At 35.2% G+C, this 15,405-nt stretch overlaps 4 protein-coding genes across 15 annotated transcripts; 2 read left to right on the top strand and 2 right to left on the bottom strand.

The window, feature by feature from the left end:
- Nucleotides 1-346: 346 nt before the first annotated feature.
- LOC142533341 (gamma-glutamylcyclotransferase 2-1-like) lies at nucleotides 347-3,352 on the top strand. The gene is made up of 8 exons (XM_075640078.1): nucleotides 347-541; nucleotides 653-785; nucleotides 1,073-1,149; nucleotides 1,739-1,795; nucleotides 1,969-2,025; nucleotides 2,177-2,217; nucleotides 2,710-2,858; nucleotides 2,975-3,352. The coding sequence occupies exons 2-8, from the start codon at nucleotides 677-679 to the stop codon at nucleotides 3,127-3,129; spliced, it is 645 nt and encodes a 214-aa protein (XP_075496193.1). The 5' UTR covers nucleotides 347-541; nucleotides 653-676; the 3' UTR covers nucleotides 3,130-3,352.
- Nucleotides 3,353-4,237: 885 nt separating this feature from the next.
- On the bottom strand, nucleotides 4,238-6,337 carry LOC142532595 (putative plastid-lipid-associated protein 8, chloroplastic). Its single transcript, XM_075638908.1, is given in 5 exon segments — nucleotides 4,238-4,673; nucleotides 5,055-5,172; nucleotides 5,174-5,235; nucleotides 5,603-5,726; nucleotides 5,991-6,337. Coding segments are annotated over 5 exon segments (717 nt in total). The 5' UTR covers nucleotides 6,204-6,337; the 3' UTR covers nucleotides 4,238-4,473.
- Nucleotides 6,338-6,547: 210 nt separating this feature from the next.
- Nucleotides 6,548-10,021, bottom strand: LOC142532594 (COP9 signalosome complex subunit 5a-like). The gene is made up of 6 exons (XM_075638907.1): nucleotides 9,505-10,021; nucleotides 8,849-9,130; nucleotides 8,621-8,768; nucleotides 8,101-8,183; nucleotides 7,284-7,361; nucleotides 6,548-7,174 (listed from the first exon to the last, which is right to left on the bottom strand). Exons 1-6 carry the CDS (start codon nucleotides 9,904-9,906, stop codon nucleotides 7,085-7,087), a joined length of 1,083 nt encoding a protein of 360 aa, XP_075495022.1. The 5' UTR covers nucleotides 9,907-10,021; the 3' UTR covers nucleotides 6,548-7,084.
- Nucleotides 10,022-10,820: 799 nt separating this feature from the next.
- Nucleotides 10,821-14,692, top strand: LOC142532716 (uncharacterized). 12 transcript variants are annotated; one of them, XM_075639119.1, is made up of 7 exons: nucleotides 10,821-10,967; nucleotides 11,631-11,697; nucleotides 11,814-11,898; nucleotides 12,207-13,156; nucleotides 13,437-13,473; nucleotides 13,916-13,973; nucleotides 14,435-14,692. In XM_075639119.1, exons 4-5 carry the CDS (start codon nucleotides 12,309-12,311, stop codon nucleotides 13,471-13,473), a joined length of 885 nt encoding a protein of 294 aa, XP_075495234.1. In that variant the 5' UTR covers nucleotides 10,821-10,967; nucleotides 11,631-11,697; nucleotides 11,814-11,898; nucleotides 12,207-12,308; the 3' UTR covers nucleotides 13,916-13,973; nucleotides 14,435-14,692. The 12 variants fall into 12 exon arrangements, with proteins under 12 accessions (XP_075495234.1, XP_075495230.1, XP_075495229.1 ...); XM_075639115.1 differs by adding an exon at nucleotides 14,278-14,326 and having other exon boundaries at nucleotides 11,631-13,156; nucleotides 13,916-14,011; XM_075639114.1 differs by having other exon boundaries at nucleotides 11,814-13,156.
- Nucleotides 14,693-15,405: the final 713 nt, after the last annotated feature.

A 15,405-nucleotide genomic window follows, 5' to 3' on the forward strand; every position in this document is an offset into this window, starting at 1 on the left:
TATTATTTTTAAAGTAATGTACTCAATTTTCCAACGCAATGGCTCAGCGGCCTCGGTTGGAAAGTAAAATAATCTCTTATTTTTATCTGTGAGACGAATTAATTATATCCATATTTACGATAATAAGTATAATTTTGATATAAAAAATATTAATTTTTTTACTGGCGTACTAAACAAGAGATTCATGTCATAAATGTGAGATTTTTTAACAAATTTTATTTTTTAGTATTAAAGTCTAACTGGAGATTGATTTGTAAATTGAAATAGAGAAGTGGATTTTAACCTAATTTACCTGAAAAAAATTACAGAATTGATTTTATTTAATAAATCATCCTATAAATAAATTGCGAGCTCTCCTCCCCCTCATCTCTCCTTCTCTCTCTCGCACTGACCGACAAAATCTTTAGACACAGAGAGAGATCCATCAGAGATCGAAGGAAAATTCATCCACATCTCACCTTTTCGATTTTAGCCGAATCCCTATTGCTCAATATCCGTTCCGAATTTAATTCACGGCTCATTTGTTGCGTTTAATTCTTCTGTAAGTGTTTTTTTTTTAAAAAAAAAACATTTTTTCCTTATTTTTATTTTTATTTTTGGTGTTGAGGGTTTTCTGAGGTGGATTGTTGATCTTGCTTCTTTGCTTTGGAAGGTATTTCTGTTCAAGCAACGGAAGATGGTATTCTGGATTTTTGGGTACGGGTCATTGGTGTGGAACCCAGGATTTGAGTATGACGAAAAGGTGATTGGGTACATCAGAGACTACAAACGTGTATTTGATCTGGGTATGCTTTCTTTTGTGTTTAATGGAATTTGTGAATCTTTTATTTATTTTTTGGTTAAATTGTGTTTTTTTAAACTTTTAGCCAACCAAAGTCCAAACCCCTTCGATTTAATTTGAGTAATCTGAGTTTGTTGCTGCTAAAATCGAATCTGACATCTGCGCAATACGTTTTTCAGTTATTTAGTGTGATATATATTAGTTTCTTAAATTTTACTTGGATAATTTTCAGGACAATTCGAAGAATTACCACTATTCTGTTCTTTATACATTTATTTTTATGGTTTTCAGCCTGCATTGATCACAGAGGTACTCCGGAACACCCAGCAAGAACCTGCACTTTGGACGAACATGAAGGAGCAGTCTGCGTAATGATTTTTCCTCTTAAACTTTTATTAATTTCCATAAGAAGCGTGATTGAAATGATTTTTCTACCAATGCTATGAGCCACTCAGTAAATGTCGAAATTCTTCTAGAGAGTGATACGGATAGGCGAAACATGTCTAGTTTTTGGTATCTTGTTTGTTCATCAAGTAAAAGAAAATTTGAGCTGATAAATGTGCGTGGACCACAGGTCAAAATCTTTCTATGGAATGATTTCTTTCTTCTTAGGTGAACATAGATGATTGGTTCTGGAGGTCATGAAGAATTAGGTGATTGGATTAATTTACCTAAATTTGATGTAAACTTTAAGAAAAAGGCCAATATTTTCCAACAAATCGGATCCTTATTTTTTCCATTTCATGTATAACTATCTTATTTTTAAATCTGAACCTTTTCTATTTTGTATTAGTTTTGACTTATTAGATGATTGATTATGTCACTAAATATTTTTCAAACTTTCAAGCAAAGGTCAATTTGGACAGCTATTTTCCATTTATTGTATGCTTCTCTTATTTCTGGATGCGCCCTTGGCTATTTTGAAAGGTTATCTTGATATGTGAATTCTTATTTCAGTGGGGTGCTGCCTACTGCGTGCGGGGAGGGCCGGAAAAAGAAAAAGAAGCAATGGTGGTATGATAAGTTTATTTACTTGGTTCAAGTATAAATTTAACCTTTGGGATTGGACTTTTTCCTCGTATAAATATAATATAATGCACATAGTTGTATTTTGTTCAACTGATTTCATAATTTGGTATCTAATGTGGCATTCTGCATTAATTATCTTGTTTATCTATGTTTGTTAGTACCTGGAACGAAGAGAATGTGAGTATGACAGAAAAACTTTGGTAGACTTTTTCAAGGTGAGTTACACTTTTTTCCGGATTCTTGTTCCTCGTCCTTGTACTATGCCATATTCAAATTTTTGCACCCACGTTTCATTCACATAGCCATTTTGAATGCACGTCAGTTTTCGTGGTTGCTGATTTTCATATCTTTGTGTTCTTAATGCAGGATGAAGATTCGGAGATGCCCTTTATTACTGGGGTAATAGTGTAAGTGATTTATCTACCTCAAACATTCAACAAAAAAAAGTTATGCTTTATCTGGTTTTAATCTCAATGTTTTCTGGTAAAAAGTTTTTCAGAAAATATATAGGAGAATGTGATTTATTTTGTGTTCATTTTTGAACGACATCGTTTTTATTATGTATGTCATATCATGCTAAAAAGTATCGAGTTAGTGATGTCATGTATTATTTTTTGGTGGTGTATATGGAATTTTAAAACTTTTAAGTGTGGTATGTTAAGTTTATAAACACAGATCAACTTTTAAAAGCTGTGAAAAGCTAAATTGAGATTAATGATTATGTTGCATGGTGTTAACGTGAGGTTAAATTTGTTTTGGAGAAAAAATTGAAAATGGAAAAGAGGATGTGATGTTTGTTTGTCTTCTCGATGATAAAGAGCATTGACTCGAAATAGAAACAATTATGTGCTTGCTGTTTCTTCGGTTCAACAATGGTAGCTTTCCATTTCACTTGGCAGGTTCACATCCACACCGGAATTATCGAATAAGTACTATCTCGGGCCTGCCCCCTTGGAGGACATGGCTAAGCAAATAGCAACTGCCTCTGGCCCCTGCGGGAACAATCGAGACTACCTTTTCAAGTTAGAGAAGGCGTTGTTTGATATTGGTAAATGCCCTGAATTCCATTTTTGATGTTAGGATAATAGATGATAATCTTTAGAAATTCTCTGGCCCGAATGAAGTCATTTTACAAGTTATAAATCAAACATTAAATCTATATAGGTCGTGAAGATGACAGCATTATTGAGCTCGCAAACGAGGTGAGAAAGGTCCTTGGAATTGTAGGAATCGTACCAAAGGAAATCAAGCTGTTTGGACTATCCCTCGTTCCACATACAGCTGCTTTATCGCCTCGGAAAATTGCAACTGTTGCCTGAAGTTTCAGCCGTCGATGGCTGATAGGTGCTAACGCATATTACGGTTGAAAAGATGATAGATTTTCCTCTAAATTGCTCAAGCTTTTTAAGTTTTCCTCGTTGAGTTGTAGTCTTTTCACGTTCACAGATGATGAGTTTGAGCTGAGGAATCGGCTTGCTGACGATGGTAACGCGGGATCGAGTATCCAGTTTCGTTTTAATAAAAGAAAAAGTTCATGAGATCGCAACCATTATTGCTCTGAAATCTTTCTTATAATGCATTTTCACATTATCGGAGAATAAGATATAAATTTGAATTTCTTTTTTTATAGATAGTTTTACTCTAAGACTATGGATTTTTTCAAATCTAACATGCATATAAATATACCACTTTCAATTGTGAATTTTTTTAAATATCCTTGTTTATTTAAGTTGTCAATTAAATTATTAGGTTATCTTAAGTGTTTTTTGGTAATTCATTGTCCATCTTAAATGAATTTGGACATTAATATACATTTCTCTTTATTTCTTAAATTTTATGCCAAAAAAATTATTTTTTTACATTTTCTTGTTCATTTAAGTTAGCAAATTAAATTAATATGTCTTTTTAAGGGGTTTTTTGTCTATTTAAGTAAATTTTAGTTTTGATTTTGGTAAAATTCACTATCCTGTTAATTTTATTTTTATTGTTTTTCCGTTTTGAATGATATTTGAATGAAAAATATTTTTGCTGATTTATCATTTAAGAGAGCTGTATTATGTCGCGGATTGAAAAATGTCATATAAATAAGCAAATATATATGATTTATTGTCATGGTATTTTTATGTATTGTGTTTTGATATATGTAGATTGATAAATACTTGTAAACACGATGTTATTCAAACAATTTTAAACATTATCCAATTCTCGTTATTATATTTTTCATTATTAGTCATCTTCGTGCGATGTGTACATTCCTAGTACAACAAAATATGGGGGAGTTGGCTATCATGCATGTATACGTAATATTTTACAGATTTTTTGCATTCACTTGCCCAATATTTTATGACAAAAGTTTTTGTTAATCTCTCAGTGCAAAAAGCATTCATCTTTTGATTAGAATGCCTTGCTAGTCACCATAAAAACCTATGAAAACGAATAATTTCGGAAATTTGGTAATTGATTAATGTGCGTTCTCATTAGATCCATATAATAGCAGACAGGGTTTGAGTTTTTGGCAAATGCATTTGTTGTGCTACCATTTACACGGAGCTTGGCATTATTGTATTTTCTAATCAAATTGTTCCATCAAAACGTACACTAATCGAACTGTACGTTAGGCGTTTATATATGTCGGAATGAGCGTGTTTTATAACCATATGTTTTCATGGGAGCGGTTCGCGTCTTTGAAAGACGAAGAGAGAACCTCTGGAACCCTTTCCAAGCCTGATCTTATTATCAATGTATGTGATTTGCAGCTTCACTTCACTCTCACCACCATATTTGAATTCCCATCCTCCAACTTTGAGTTCCGGTTGCTCGAATATGACTCGAATCCATTCTCCATCCAGGGCTGTCAATTTTCCTGTTTATCAGCCAAATTTATAGTCAGACAGAGTTTCATGGCCTTCAACACAGGTGCAGACTATGCCAGCTGGTTCAAATACTAACTAGTCCTATATATACACACCCAATAAACATGAGTCGAGCTCTGATACATTTGAAATATTTCCAAGTCAAATATGAACAGCTAGTGCATTTTGGTATGTTTACTGTTATGAAATGTATTTTCCAGGATCACACAAATGTGCAATTCAGCTTGAAAATATTAGCATTCAACTCATATTGCCTCACTCAATGAAGTCAAAGATATGGAAAAAATTACAGTTAACCAGAAAATTTTATCATACTACAGAGGAATAAAAGGAAACCATAAATGCCCATGATCACAGGGGAAAAATATTACCCTTCAAAGAAACCTCTCCATCTAACAATCCCAGAGCACTAAAGGATACTCTGTTTATGACAGTATCCGGGGATTCAATGACCTGAATCATTTCCTTGGTTTTGAATATCAGTCGACCAAACAGCATTTCGATATCCACCACCTGGTGATGTAGGATTTGAGCAATAACGAACATCCCATTCTGCAAACAAGTTTTTTTTACAGAAGATTTGAACATTTATCAAAAGCTAAAATGTAACCAATGAGTAGTAATGTATAAGAAAGAGTAAAGGCAAAAGGTAAGTCAAGTCTTCGGTCTTCCCATTCGTAGAAGCGTCTCAAAGTACAGTAGAAAGCAAACAGTGAAATGGGCTAATTCATTATAGGTTATACAATATATCTGCTAATTGGAAAATATAAGGACTATATTCTATAAGTCAATGGATGAGCATCAGGTAGAAACTCGGTTCGCATAGCAAAGTGAAACGACAAAATTTGAAGACACCATTTCGATATATGTTAGAAATGATAGCTCAAGCATAGCATCATAGAGTTAGAGGGATGTTGACCTCCAAAAATAAGCGGGCACTTGGTCGGTTCAGCAACACACAATTTTTGCAATTCATTAGCCACTTCGGCTACCCTTTGGTGTTCATTTCTTGACAGCAGAACTCCTCTATCAGTTTGCATAACCTAATGAAACCAGAGATCTTAGTTTCTTTTTACTAGAAGTTCTAGCAAAGGCCGAACGAGAGATGAAAAAGCTTACAATTACGATCAAACAAACGGGTTCAATAAATATATATCAAGATAAAAGTAAATTTTTTGTTGTGAGGGCACTAGCTAGCTTCCTTCCCTTCCCCCACCTTTTTCTCTGTTAAAATACATTTGTCTGTAAAAAGCACAATAAGATGAAATAACACCAAATTCCCAACGAATAGGTGAAACTGATCCAACCTGTGACAGAATGGATTCCACCAAGTCATCAGGCTTAGTCGACACTGGAGTCGCCACCGACATCGACGCGTATATTCCCGAAGCAGCGATGGCCGACACGCGGCGGCGAGAAATCACAAGGGCCTGTCCAAATTCCTTCTCTGGGAAAAAGGGCTTAGGAATCCTAACGGACGAATTCGCAGCAGCGAAAGAACACGCGACCACAGTCGCCATTCTCGACGAGTTTTGCAGGAAGCTATTAAGACTTGAGTTGCAGTATATACGGAAAAATATGCGTGGGTCCCATTGAAAATCTAATCCATGAACCTCAACGTGCCACGTGTACGCATGTCTTTTTTCTGGTTATCCGGTTCGACTTTCCCTCAAAATAGAAAAAACGAAATTTTCGTCGTTGACAATTTTCAAACAGTTTATAATTCTAAAAAAAAAATCTTTTCCCTTTGGAAGAAAAAAAATGAAGAAATCTATAATGTAAGGGAAAAAATTTATAGATATCAATATTCTAGATAACTTTACTTTAAAATTAAATTTTTATTATTTAATGAAAAATTATATCTCTCATTTAGTTTTGTCTGAATTAAGTTATAGCAACTAAAATACTAGGTATTTAAATGATAGTGTCTGGGTGAACAATTTAGATTCAAATTCATTTACAAGACTATCATCCAAGGTTTTGGATGAGGTCATGTCATTTTGTGTTTGAATGAACAAAACCATGTCTTAAAACCTCAGTTTTCGATTTAAAATCTACTGCCATGCAATTTGACTCCGCCATTTGATTTCAAATTCTGGCTTATTTATATGAACAAAATTAAAATGAATTTTAAATCCATTGCCTGTCAAGTTGTTCGATGTTGCAGATTGTGTATGAAAAGCTGAAAAGCCATCTATCTTGATAAAACCACCAACTTCCCATCAACAATGCTGCAGATTGTGTATGAAATATCTAAGTCGAGCCAACGGATGGGATAATTACCCGAGTCTTGACAGATAAAAATAGAAGATAATCATCGAATCCCCTCTTTGGTTGTCTGTAGTGAGTGCAAGAACAGCACCGGGAAAAGGATGTTCAGGCTTCAAAATCAGCCATTAGCTCAGGTTTCAACCATTGGTTCTGGCTCAGATGACTCAGCCCCAGATCGATTGCACTGGCAAACTGAATTGAAAAGTACATCCTTGATAACCTAGAATTGATGATAAAAGAGGTACAGATCAATATAACTCAACATATGCATTGTGCACATAAAAAAATGTACAATAATGTTCGATGGTGAAGTGCTGAATCACAGATACCTGGGACATCAAACCATGAACCTGCTCCACAGTTATCTTTGCACTGTCGCGAGTGATCTTATTAAGTTGAGATTCTTCCTGAAATACACAAAGGCAAGCGTCCACAGATTATGACAACATTTGCATGTTGAATGATTTGTAAATGTAATAATCTGGCAAATAATTGTAGATACAGAGAATTATACACAAAATCGTTCTAAGCAGGGTTTTCTTAAAGCACTTCATGGGATGTAGTGAAGAAACACCAGACTGTCTTTAAGAAAGTCAAATGTGTTCATTGCTCACAAAGGCGGTCTACAAATAAATGTCATTGTTAGGGTCACAAAAATTTTCCTAATCTTCATTTTGTGTAAATCAACAAATTGGCAAAATGAATGTGATGACCCCAATTTGAGACGATGTGAACTGTGAACGACATGTCATTGCAAAATGATAATTAGATTTAGACTGTCTGGCAAAATATGATTAGTGGAGTTAGGAATCTCTGGCCTTACTTGTTGCTATATAAAACAAAGTGGATGTAAAATAAGGGATATGCAGAATACAAAATTATTTCTAAGTTGTATCTTCTGTTTTCCTTCCCCAATTCTACAGTTGTAAGCAAACTCAAGATTGCTCAAAAATTTGGGTGCTAACGATGCAATATAGCATCACTTGCATTACTAACTGGAAGTGGTATGCACCAGTGGAAGAAATTTGTAAACAAGGAGTATGGGAAACTGCCATACGAAACAAAAATGCAGCAGAAAACAGCATTAGCATACTCCGACTGGAGTTCTAGTATTATGCTCCAGTAAATTGCTGTAAATGCGCTGACCTCTTTCTTCCTTTGAGGGGCTGCTATCAAAGGACCAAAACGTGAATGAGCTAACTGATTTTCAGCTTGCTCTAGTTTCTCCGCTGCACAAGGTCAGAAGCATAAAACTAGTATTAAATACCAGAAGTTGTAGTTGCTGAGATAATTAAATGCACGGGATGATGAACCAAAAGCTGATGGTGGAGGGAAAACACTTTCTACTGAATTTGTTTGCCACCAATGGCAGTATGTTTTGATTCATTTTTTAAATCAGCTTTCCAAATCAACCATCATTCACTTTCAAAATAATTATCTTACAATTACAAATCATTCCATTACACTAGTCACCCCATAAATAAGTTTAAAAATTTTAAGATCCCACTCAATTTTAGAAAATCACTAAATCATGGATGCTTCAAATGACAACCTTCTGAAAATTTCATCACGTCCAACAAGTATTTCAAAATTATTCTCAAAACATTTCGATTTGATAACTAAAAACACACAACAAAAAGTCACCTAACATATCCAAGGAAATTACCTAGATCTGATATTTGACCAGCAACATAGTCTCCATTGCCAAGCAAAGGAGAAGACGATAGGGTGTTAACCCAATACTTATTCCATAGTAGGTCCATAAGATGAGAATCAAGAGATGACTTGAAGTACGTGATATCCAATGAATAATACTACATGCAAAAAAAGCCTGAGTAAGTGAGCAAATTCAGCACAGAGTGCTTCTTAGTTGTATGGAAACAGAAAGTTTTACCTGTTTACAATGAACACCAAAGTCCTCGATTTTGTTCAAGGGGATTGTCTGATACTCAGAAACTGGTTCATCTGGAGGTTTATACCCTTCAGGGTATGTTCTAAAAGCCCCGATCTCTACTTTTCCGGCAGAAACAGTCCTTGTTGGATCAATAACAACAGCCAGAAACGGCTCCTGGTATTGTTGGTTAAGCATTTGTGTGGAAACATCTATACCAGAAAGCCAACATCCATAACCAGGATGGGAATGGTACCACCCAACTGCATTCTCTAACCGGCCGGCCTTCATAAACAAAATCAAAGGGGGGAAATTTTACTCTGAGAAATGACATCCAAAATTGCTAACAGAAAGTTTTGATATCACATACTCACTTACGAAACACTCAGTGTTTACAGGACTTAAAATAATCGAAATCGCTCTCTACAATACCATAGAGAAATGGTCTGATGTCCAATAACTTACACGTTCAACTCCCTGTCAGTTCTCTATAACAGCAATACTCTTTGTTAAGAGTATTGATTATGCACTAAATTCCTATCCATTATCCGCATAAAATCCCAAGGCTTCTCTATAACTCCCCAACATTTTTAAATCACAATAACATGAGCATGGAATCATAAGCTCCAACAAATCAAAGCAATATTAAGCATAAGTACCTGCTTATTGGTCTGTGAATATTCCACCATATACTCGTACGCATCAGCCTGCGCATTCACTCTAGTTTCAGTACCCTCGACGGGAAGGGCAAAAGCGTCCATCACAATAATCGCATCCCCGTCAGTTTTGCCCTGCATCAGGCCCATGACTTCAATGGTTCCTCCGGAACGCGCGTGGACAACCATCTTGAGCAGCGCTAAAGCAGAGATCTTCACCCGCTTGAAGTAGTGAGGATCGTTTGCCCAAGGCCTCTCTTGCTGGAACTTCTCCTGCGCCGCCGAGTCGTAGAAGAAGATAGCGTCCGACGCCGCAGCCGAGGAATCGCTGGAGGAGGCAGAGATGATATTATTCTCCAGCTCCCATGTTTGCCGAGCAATCGCCGCCGATGAAAAGGAATCCATTGTAGAAGTAAAAAGCTAAACCCTCGTGCCAATCTGCACCAGTCTCTTTATTTTTCGTCTGGAATTTCCGATTTTCGTTGTCACATATTACATTAGACCTAATGAATAATCCACCCGGAACACATTAATTCACAATATGTATGTATTTTTTTGGGAAAGAATTAGTTCAGTGTCACATGTTCGATGTCTCTGTCTCTATGTTTCGACTTTATTCTTAATGTTTCAAAAATTTGATCGAGTTAGTCTTTTTGTTAATTTAAAATTAAATATTATTAGCATCTCAAAAACTCAAACTATAATATCTAATGAACATGTTTTTTGTAAGACGATCTCACGAAGTTTTATGTGTGAGACGGTCAATCTTACCAATATTCACGATAAAAAGCAATACATTTATCCTAAAAAATAATATTTTTTCATGGATGACTCAAATAAAATATCTGTATCAAAAATACGATCCACAAGACCATCTTACACAAGTTTTTGTAGTATCTAATTCAATTCAATTACGAGTCTTATTTCTGAAATAGGAACGAAGTTCTTCTCACTGCACCGCACTCGCAACTCATGTTTGCCAATTTGCATGCACCTCAAGGAGTGAAATGGAAGCAGCCCACAACAAATATCGAGTATGTGAATCTGACTTTCTCTCGTGCATGATAACCAAATTTTGTTATTTTTAAAGTTCTTAATCGTTATTTTTAACTCTTAAATTGATGGGATGTAAAAATTTGTGTGAGACGATCTCATGAGTCATATTTTGTGATACTGATATTTTATTTGGGTCATCTATAAAAAAATATTAATTTTTATACTAATAATATTATTTTTTATTGTAAATATCGTTAAAGTTGATATGTCTCACAATATATATATATTTAGTATAAAATGAATAGGAAACAAAAGGAAAAACAAACAATAATGGAGTGTAAGATGAAAAGACTATAAAGTCCTCATCACCAACCATGAATTTCCATTCCATTTCATTAGCTCTCAGAAAATAGACAGACCCTATCGTCTCCACTTTTACTTCACAATTCTCGGACTTTGAGAATAACCAGGTTCATCTCTCCTCCTCTCTTACATGTGTTATATATATTTACGAACTCAATAAAGATTCCGATTCTTGATGGGGGTTGGGTGCTGCCTTCGGGTGTGAATCAATTGGCTAAGTTGACTTTTGGGTGGCGGTGGTTTGGATTTCTTGATTATTCCATGATGGCCGTGGGTTGCTTTATTGGACTTGCTTCACGTTTTTTTGGTTGATTGTTGGGTTTGATGCTGTTTTTGGGATTTTGCAAGTGTTGATCGTCCAACCCGTGTGGAATTTCCCCCCTTCTTTGGCCTCATTTCTATTTGAAATCTTGAGGATGGGAACCGTTTGAGATTTGGTTCGATTTTTTGTCGTGAAAAAAATATTTGCTCTTTGGGAGTCTGGGATTGTTGTGAGGTAGTTTTTGGACCCATGGTACCTCCTTTTGAAGAAGTTGAAGTATGAAAACCTATTGAATGTGAGGAAAAATTGTTTTTCTAAGCTTTTTTTCCCTTACCTGTCATCGGTTGAAATCAATCATGTGTTGATTTTTAAAAAATTCCTTAGTTCCAGACATGCCTTCATAATTTCAATTTGTTTATAATCTATTTCCCATGAATTTATGTTTATCTCGGTTATGACCGAGAGCAATGATACTTTCTCTTTGAATTTATGTTCATTCTTCATGCAGACGTACTTAAACTTACTTCGAGGAAAGAAGTGGCGATCCGACTGATTGATAGTTACCTAAATATCTTGTAAGAAATATTTTACATAGCTTGTGCTTGGTGAAATGCAAATATTAATATCTGAAAGCTGTGGGGTTAGTGTTTTGCTTTTTTGTTTACTTGTGGTGAATCACATATATGATCAGGGGAATGGTCGAAAACTGGGAGGTGTTAAGGAATAATGGGAGCCGTGCTGAGCCCGTATCACAGTATCACACACATTCATTGCATGTTCGTGCTTCTCACCTTTGCATGGACAAGGAGCAAACAAATCGAATTTTGATATGTTCATCTCGTTTCAATTTCCACTTCAGTTATGGCAATTTACCAACTCTTCTAAAGCAGATTCTTAATACAATGTTGGTAAATAAAAAGAATCATTGCTAGATCCAGACGTCACACTCCCAACACCCTTTTGGCCTTTTCTATTATAATTTTCAATTCCTTGTTCATTGCTTGGAATACTTTTTTGCATGGCGAACTTATTAGGATAATTGTGAAGCTACTAATTATTCTGACTCTAATATTTTGACCGGAAGGCATGAAGGCTCTTGATCCATGTTTCTAGAGACTTAAAGTTTAATTCTCTGTGCCTGCTTTGAGACATTGGAAAAGAGGGCTTTTGCCCATACACAACTGGAATGGAGGAGATTCATCTGTATACAAACTGGGATGATGTTATTTGTCCTATCTGCTTGGAGTTTCCACACAATAGTGTTCTCCTCCAATGCACGTCTTATGATAATGGATGTCGGCCATTGGTATGCGGCACAGACCATTTGCAATCAAATTGTCTCTATCGCTTCAAACAAGCTAGTGGAATGTCGTCTGGATCTAAATCACCAAGTTCTGTTGAAACTAGACAGTTTTTGGATTCGGAATCGGATGTCAAACCGGCATGCCCCTTGTGTAGAGGAGAAGTTACTGGATGGATAGTGATTGATACAGCTCGTGTAAACCTGGATGATAAGAAACGCCATTGTGAAGAAGAAAAATGTGCATTCTCGGGCACTTACTTGGAACTTCAAAAACATGCACGACTAGAGCATCCTCATGCTTTCCCTTCAAAAATCGATCCTGCTCGCCAACTGGATTGGGAAAATTTCCAACAATCTTCCGAGATAATTGATGTTTTAAGCACTATACAGTCGGAAATCCCTCGTGGAGTGGTTCTAGGTGATTATGTAATAGAATATGGAAATGATAACTCGGGAGATGACTTTGACGACTTCCCTGGGGACAAGGGAAATTGGTGGAAATCCTGCATGTTATATCAGGTATTTGACAATTTTCGGGCATCTAGAAACAGAAGAAGATCAAGAGTTGGTGTTTCCAGAAGAGGAAATAATCATTTTAGTTTTGATACTTCGAACTCTGATGAGGGTTCTATATCATCCATAGAATATCCCGATTTTAGACCCCCTGTAGATACTGTTGACGTGTTTGTTAGTGCCAGGGAAGTTTCAAGGGGAAGAGTTGATCAAAACAGGTGAGTGAATGCACCAGTTGTTACTATTTTATATTTCCCATGATGTGGAAATTTGTTATCTTTTGATCTTTCATACTCAATAAAAATTGAGATTATGAACAAATTAAATTTCTGGATGGTTCATTTACATTATATATTTTACATATCTGTTGAAGTTTTTTCAAATTTTTTACTAATTTTTCATACTTGTTTGTTGACAAAACCATAAAAAGGCCCATCACATCACCTTCAATTTTTGTTTTGTTGCTTGGATATCATATCTCTCATGTACTTTCCACAGCTCTCAAAGACGTCGCTCTCGGTTCTACGACATATAGGTAAGCAGTATTTACTGGAAGAAACACCTTCCTCATTTTACGATTATGTTTTAGAGTAAGATGCATGTTGGGTGCAATAATTTGTATTATATTGCCACACATTTGAGCGGTAGTTGACGCATTGAGGAGGTGGTAGGCAAATTGATAATCTGTTACAAAATGTTTAAAATTTCACCTGTAATTTCAAATACAAGAACCAACCAAAGACTAGAAAATCTTATTTTTCCCTAAATATGTGATGTTTTTCACTTCGCCTCCTGAGTCATCAGTGCATCAAGTTTAGTCCAAGCAACACCATGTCCTTTTGCTTGGCACAGTCTCTCACCCTGAAATAATATTACACATGCCCAAATAAATCTACTTTTATGTTTCTTTAGCTTAATTCAGTATCCAGATTATTTTTTCTACGAATTTGGTAATCTCTATGTCCATTGTATAACAGAATGGAGCTAATCCTTGGTATGGAATGCGAACTAATGCTTGCAAATCTTGCTTCACCGGTTAGTGAATGGGATCATGTTTGGAACTTCAATTACATGTAAAATTCCTAGTTGACATATTTACTCAGATTTCCATTTCCTTCTTTAATTAGCACTTCTTGCCTAATTTATATTTCCCCTCTTGGAGGAAAGTTTGTTTGAGGTTTGAAATTTATGGACACCGTTGTATATTATTTATTTTAGTTGCTATTACCCAATCTTCAAGTCAATTTAACTATTAGAATTATCCAAATAGTTTGTCGACAGGGATATGGTATCATGTTCATGTATAATTCCACTTTATGTGAGTTCACTAAATTTTCAGAATACTCAGCAGTCGTTGTTCTTGATGCAGTAATTCTTTGTCATTTCGGGTATAATCTTGAGTAGTACTCAAATATATAGATGATTGATCCTCGCTACTTTTTTGTGCCTAATCCTTCATATGAATAAAAAAGCACTGCATATTTTGACTGTTTCAGGGTGAAAAACTATGCTCAATTGCAGACTTTGGAGCTTCTGGATTCAAGTCGTGAAATTTCATCCAAAAAATAGAAATCCATCAAGCGCAACCTAAAAGAAAAACTTGACAAACAAATTTCCGTGTTTTATTGTGAGCTTTTTTATATGTATTATGTGTATTTCGACTGCTAGTCTATAATGTAATAGATTTTCTTGAGCATTAACCTTTATGAACAAAAGATGGTGGTTGTTTTTTTTATGAAATTTTGTTGGTGCGAGATCTTTGAAATTTGTTGAGTAGTTAAAAAAATAGTAATGATTCAGATAATGGGGGTCATAATTTATATGCATTAGTTAGTCATCAATTAATTATTATCATGAAATTCGTAATGTAATAAAAGGTCATAATTAATCTAGAATATGCCAATCCAACCACTCTTTGGAAAAATCAAAGCTGGTTGAATATGAATATTAAATAACGCGTTGCTGTTTGAAAAATATTATTTTACTTGGTCAGATTAAAAGGTCATAAGTAATCCAGAACGAATATTATTATTATTAAATCTCCGAAGAATATTCTTTTACTTGGTCAGATTAAAAACTCTCGCTCTCTCTCCTTTTTCTCCATATATTTCATTATTTCTCCTATAATCTCTTGTTCACTTCCCACATATTATACCTTGAAAGATTTACCAAACTTCACCAGAGAATCTTCTTACACATAGGATTCAATTGGATAACTAGAATTCATAGATTAATTTTGAGCAAATTTTGAGCTCTATCTATTCAAGGATGAGAATGCACTGATTGTAGATCACCAGCGTAGCTGGGACTTTACTCGCTCTTACTTGTGGAAGATAGTTTGTAGATGTTCTTGAATTCTATGTTGGGAGATTCTACGACCCAAAGAAGCCATTAATAAACTTAAGACATCAAACTTCTTGTAAGCTAAAATGAGGAGGGACCAAAGTTTTTAAAGAAGATTCTCCAC

The sequence above is a fragment of the Primulina tabacum genome, chromosome 18 (genome assembly GCF_025594145.1).
Source record: "Primulina tabacum isolate GXHZ01 chromosome 18, ASM2559414v2, whole genome shotgun sequence".
Taxonomy (NCBI): Eukaryota; Viridiplantae; Streptophyta; class Magnoliopsida; order Lamiales; family Gesneriaceae; genus Primulina; species Primulina tabacum.